The sequence below is a fragment of the Pinus tabuliformis genome, chromosome Q (genome assembly GCF_031772625.1).
Source record: "Pinus tabuliformis cultivar Carrire ecotype Pingquan chromosome Q, CPIR1, whole genome shotgun sequence".
NCBI classification, from domain to species: Eukaryota; Viridiplantae; Streptophyta; class Pinopsida; order Pinales; family Pinaceae; genus Pinus; species Pinus tabuliformis.
This window is the reverse complement of record NC_142296.1, coordinates 618,619,119-618,625,118: the sequence shown is the minus strand read 5'-3', so window position 1 is coordinate 618,625,118 and position 6,000 is coordinate 618,619,119. Positions and strand designations below refer to the sequence as shown.

Here is a 6,000-nt window from a genome sequence, read left to right as displayed (position 1 = left end):
GTGGGTTTTCTACCTTGCTTCCTATATCCCCAGCTGGATTCAACTCTTCTTGTGGGCGTTTCCTCTTCTCGTATAACCAAAACCATTTGGGGAGGGGATTCCGTAGAGGCTTGACGTTGTTCCCAATCTTTATAGATCCGATGGAATTGATCTAACTAGTCTTGAGGGATTTTTGTCGATCCATCTTTCGCCAGTTTTGCAGGAAGGCCACTATATCCCTTTCATTGGAGTTAAGTTGATCTAGTTTGACTTCATGCTCAAGGGCTTGCCAGAATTGCGCAAGAGCTTGATGGATTTCCTTGCCTATGGATATCTCTTCTAGTGATTTATGTTTGCTTGGCTATTTATTTTTAGGATTTTCAAGACCCGCCTCCACCTCCACTACTACTTGAGATGGAGACACAACTGCAAGTGATTTTGATTGATCCTTTTCTTCCAGATCCGCAGGAGAGAAAAGCGATTCCGAGAAGGATGACTAGAGGGCTGCCAAAGTAGGGGGTAGTGAAGCTTGAGTAGGGGGGCCTTTGTTGGTTGGAGGGTGTCACCAAGGAAATTCCTGGAAGCCACATGAGGAGGGATTAACCAAAGGAGTAGTTGTCTCATGTGGCCGCTAAGGGAAGTCGCGAAACAAGTGCCCATATTCGTGACAAATTCTGCATTTAAAGAAAGCATGCTCGTAGTCCAGCGGCTAAGACCAAACTTCATCTTGATACTCAATTTCCACTGACTTCGGGAGGGGTTGTGAGATGTTCATGTAAACAGAGATTCTGGCATAGGAAGAGAACCGTCAACGTCTAGTGATCTCTGAGACTTGTACAAATTTGCCTATGGAATTGCCAATCAATTCCAGGATGCCCATCTCCTAGAAATCCTTTGGCAGAGAGTAAAGTTGGACCCAAATGGGTGCAGCTAAGAACTATTCCTTCTCTAGGTTGTAACAGGGTTCCCATTGCCTCATGAATAACCCTGTAATGTTCATGAAATATGTCCCATTGTCCAAAATTCGCTTGGAGTCTTCCAACCCTTAAAGATCACTGTGAAGAAGCCCTTTGCTTAGAGGCAGAGGTCAAATGGAGCTTTTAGGTGCCATTTGAGTTGGATCTAGCAGAGAATGTCTAATTGTAGGTGGTGATTAGAGATCACAACTTGTGGGTTTTTTTGCTGTGTTTGGGAGGCATCAACCTTGTATTCTGGACTGCCATTGAGCTCCCAGAGCTGGCAAATAAGCCTGCTTGCCCTTATGCTTCCATGTGCTAGAAGATGGATCATTAGAAGGATGATGCGCATTAATTACTATAGATTTGAAGGAGGGGGCCGATCACAGGGGCTTCATTCAATGAACCTTTAATATATCACGTGCGTTCGTGGCATATTAAACAATATCCTTAATTTGACTAAATATTGGAAAATATCTCTAAAATCACATTATTTAACCCCCTACCAATATGAACCCAATACACCTTCCCAATTTAAAAAACCCCTAATTTCACTAGATATTGTAGGTATCCATTTTTTCATTAACATTTTTTATACCCTTTTATATTTTTTCATTAACTTTGAGCTCCATTTTTTATACCCGCCAATATAAAAACCCTTCACCCCCTATATATCCCCTAATATATTATGTCATTTTTTCCTCAATATATATCCCCAATATGAACCCACGTGGTATGGTATTGCTCCCCTAGTAAAGCCCCCATGGGGCAGATCCCACTCCCCTAGGAGGGCCCTACATATGCCTACTCAGTCGTAGGATGACATTAATTACGTGAGCGAGAAGAATAAGATGGTAACATGAATTCAGGTGGCTAGAAACCCTAACACGTCCAAAACCCTAGCAAAACTTAACACCATATCTAAGTTTTCATTAAACATTTTTTCAACTTTTATTCAATATTTTAATATAATTAAATCTAACCCTCAATAAAATTATTTACATAATTAAAATATATGAAAAAAATCTATTTAAAAAAATATATATATTATTATAATTAAATGTAAAAATATTATTCCATTTAACTCTTTATCAAATTATATAACATTATTAATTTATATTTTGAAATGGTCAAATCCCATATTCCTTATACTTCACTAAAACCAAATTATCATTCTTTCATTTTGAAAAACCAATATAATTTTATACTTTGTGATTGACATATGAAACCCTATATTCTGTATTTACTCAAAACCAAATTACGGCCCCTCCAATTGAAAGAGACACATGCAAATCACCTGCCATGGGAAAGCAATGCCTATGATAATTAGCGATGTAGCACAAGGTCTCAAACACCCAACGAGAGATGGAATTGGCATCAATATTCAGCTTTACTATGCTATTATGTCCACATAAATAATTTTTTAATATGAAAATTATTATTCTTAATATGTTATCATGTTTACATAAATAATTCACAATATAAAAATATTTCATATAAATATTTATAAATAAAAGTTTACATGTGACCCCAAAAAAAACTACGGTGTATAACAATCTAATTCCTCATTCTTCATACACACTTTTTGCCGAGCAGGGACACTAGGTCGTTCATTTCCTCATTCTTCATGCACACTTTTCACTGAGCAAGGACATAGATAGATCGTTCATATAAAGTGTATAGAGTAGTTGAAAAATGTAAAGTTTAGATTTAATATATAATGTTATTTTATATATTAAAGTTTAGATTTAATATATAATGTTATTTTTCAAATTATTTATATTTATTGTATATAGTAATTAATAATAGAGTATACAAAAGTCAATTCTTGTCATCATTACGCAATAAGAGAGAAGACATTTCAACCAATCATATTTGATATTAATAGAAATAAAATTTATTTAAAAATAATAAATTTAATTTCATAATGTTAAATTTTAGATAGATTTTAAAGTTTTATAATCAACCAAGTAAATGAAAAACCAAACATCTAGCTGCAGGTATAATAATATTTAAATTAGACTTTTGTTTCATAGGTGAGAAAACCTATTATAACTTAGTTGTTAAACTAGTAGGGATGACAATTATTTCTTATTGCTAACTGCCAATACACAAGGTGACTCATGAAAACCACGCCACTTGGAATAACTGGCTCGTGATCCCTAATGGGGTAAGCTTTCACTCCTGCCACAGTGAACCTGTTTCCTTCGAGAAAGAAATTTTGTAGCATACTCGATAAATTTTTAATTGAATCCATATATAACGCAAATCAAAATTTCACCTTAATTTTTTCCACCAATTCAAACACAAAGTCCAAAAATTCATACTAAAAACAATTCCTATTTTTAAAAAATAACGAAAAGAATTAAAATGAGAATTAAGAAAATCTATAAGTTTCCAATATCATAATAATTAATTCCTAAACAAACCATAATTTAAACATCGATGACACTGAACCCTCATAATCCCAGTAATGCACTAGTTAGGGTTAAGAAACTTCACGTACTATATACAGTGGGACGGGCTGGGCCTTTGTTCAACTTATTGGTCCAAGGTATTCTACAACCTATTGGTCCAAGGTATTCTACAATGGCTGCACCTGCCCCTCATCTCATCCTCCTTCCCTCCCTGGGAATCGGTCACCTCATTCCCTTCACAGAGCTCGCCAAGAAGCTGGCTGCCAGAGGATTTCTCATCTCCTTCGTCGTAACGCCTCATGGCCTCTCCATTGCAAGAAACAAGATCGCAGATGCAGCGAATATACATACTGTAGAGCTCCATATTTCCGAGGAGATAAAGCCGGAAGCCATTAATCACGGAAGTGATGCTTCACACCAGCTTATACCCGTGTTTGTTTTGAATGACACATTGCTTCGAGATGCATTCAACAATCTGCTATTCTCTGATCTCTATCCTCCTCCCCTATGCATCGTTACAGACTTTTTGTTGAGCTGGACAGTAACTATGGCGGCCAAGCTGGGAATCCCGAGGGTGAATGTTGAGTGCACGCCTGCCTATTCCCGAAATCTCGGCGAAGACCTGTGGAGCAGATTGCCACGCGACCTGGAACGAACCTCTTCTGGCAGGTATATTGTTCCTCGTCAGACCAACGTCACTATCCTCTCGCGCTCTCAGATGCCCACTGCCGTCCGCGATTGGGATGAAACCCATGCGATGCACAAGTATTGGGGAGAATTTCTTAGTTTGACGAAGCAGAGCTGGATGACCATCGGCAACACCTTCTATGAGTTGGAAGGAGATGATGTGGATGAATTTCAGAAACGCTATGCAGGCCCCTTCCGACCCATCGGGCCTCTGCTGCCGGACTCTTTTCTAAGCGGCCAATATCTCACCACCCCAACGGCTCGACAGGCCGCGGCGGAGCTGGAGTGGTTGGACCATCGAACACCGGGATCTGTCGTTTACGTCTCTTTTGGCAGCCAAAGTTTGATCTCTTCTTCTCAGATCATTGAATTGGCGTTGGGTTTAGAGGCGAGCGGGAAGCCGTTTCTTTGGGTTCTGAAACTCCCAGATTCTGGTGAGAAGAATCCCACCCTGGATGGCTTTTACAGGCGCACAGAGCATCGTGGCCGCATAGTAAGTGGATGGACAGATCAGCTAGCCATCCTTTCTCACCGTTCCGTGGGGGCTTTTATTACCCATTGTGGTTGGAACTCTGCGCTTGAAGGCATCTCCATGGGTGTTCCTCTCATCTGTTGGCCATTGTTCGCAGATCAGCACTTCAACTCGAGGCTTATCGTGGAGGAAGTCAAGGTTGGAATAGAGGTTGTGAAGCGTGAGGAGGATGAAATGGTTACAAGGGACGAAATAGAAAAGTGTGTGAGTACTCTAATGGCCGATGATCACAGTGGGGATGACCAAGTCAAATCGTTGAAGGAAAACTGTAAAAAGCTGAAGGAATTGGCCAAGAAAACCGTAAGGGAAGATGGATCTTCATATAAGAATTTCGACATGTTCGTAGAAGACATTCTGTCACTTCAGAAGAAGGAAAATCCAGTTTCAAATTCCCTGTAACTGCACTTGTGACAGCAGATCGGAATGGCAAGGCCGCGTTGACTGGTTGTTCGGTAGCTTTATGGGTTGCCAATAAACCATTCCTCCTCTGGAAGATGTTTAGTTGACTAGTTGTTCGGTAGTTTTATGGGTTGCCAATAAACCATTCCTGCTCTGGAAGATGTTCAGTTGACTAGTTGTTCGGTAGCTTTATGGGTTGCCAATAAACCATTCCTCCTATGGTAGAAATTGTTAGGTCAATAAGTTTATATTTTATGGAGACAGGTTGAGGGTATGTTCAACGTGTATAAATATATAATAGAAATTGTTATTTCATTAAGTTTATATTTTATGGAGACGGGTTGAGGGTGTGTTTAACATCTATAAATAAATAGATTTTTAATTATCACACATTTATGTATTCTTTTTATGGTTTGATATGTTTGTTTTTTTATGGGTTGATTTTTGTAATTAGTGTATTGTATATGCACTACCATACTAATGATATTTTTAAGACAAATTAGATATTTATGTATTTTTTTTTATTGTTTGATATGTTTGGAATTTAAGTGTTAAGTTTTGTAATTATTGTATTGTATATACATTATTATGTTAATGACAATTTTTAAGACAAAATAAATTTTTTGTCATAAAAATATCAATTTTTTTTGTTATTTTAGTTATTTTACATTAAAATTTAGTATTAATTAAATTGTCGTAAATATAAAATTTAAGACAAAAACAATTCGAGACAAAAATATTTTAACACAAAATTTTATATTTAAAACAAAAATAGTTTAAAATAAAGACAAAACTTTATATTTAAGACAAAAATAGTTTGAGACAAAACTTTATATTTATGACCAAAATAGTTTGAGACAAAAATATTTTAAGACAAAGCTTTATATATAAGACAAAGACCACTTGAGACAAAAGTTTATATTTAAGACAAAAATAGTTTTAGACAAAATTATTTTAACACAACATTATATTTAAGACAAAAATAGTTTGAGACAAGAATATTTTAAGACAAAACTTTATATTCAAGACA

At 36.9% G+C, this 6,000-nt stretch overlaps 1 protein-coding gene across 1 annotated transcript; it reads left to right on the top strand.

Annotated features, from left to right (window-relative positions):
• The first annotated feature begins 3,524 nt into the window (after positions 1-3,524).
• LOC149220958 (UDP-glycosyltransferase 73C11-like) lies at positions 3,525-4,970 on the top strand. Its single transcript, XM_089387264.1, has one exon. It carries the CDS (start codon positions 3,525-3,527, stop codon positions 4,968-4,970), a length of 1,446 nt encoding a protein of 481 aa, XP_089243390.1.
• Positions 4,971-6,000: the final 1,030 nt, after the last annotated feature.

Bases quoted from the DNA above. Each gene is read 5' to 3' on its own strand.
- LOC149220958 (XM_089387264.1), top strand. From the start codon at position 3,525: ATGGCTGCACCTGCCCCTCATCTCATCCTCCTTCCCTCCCTGGGAATC.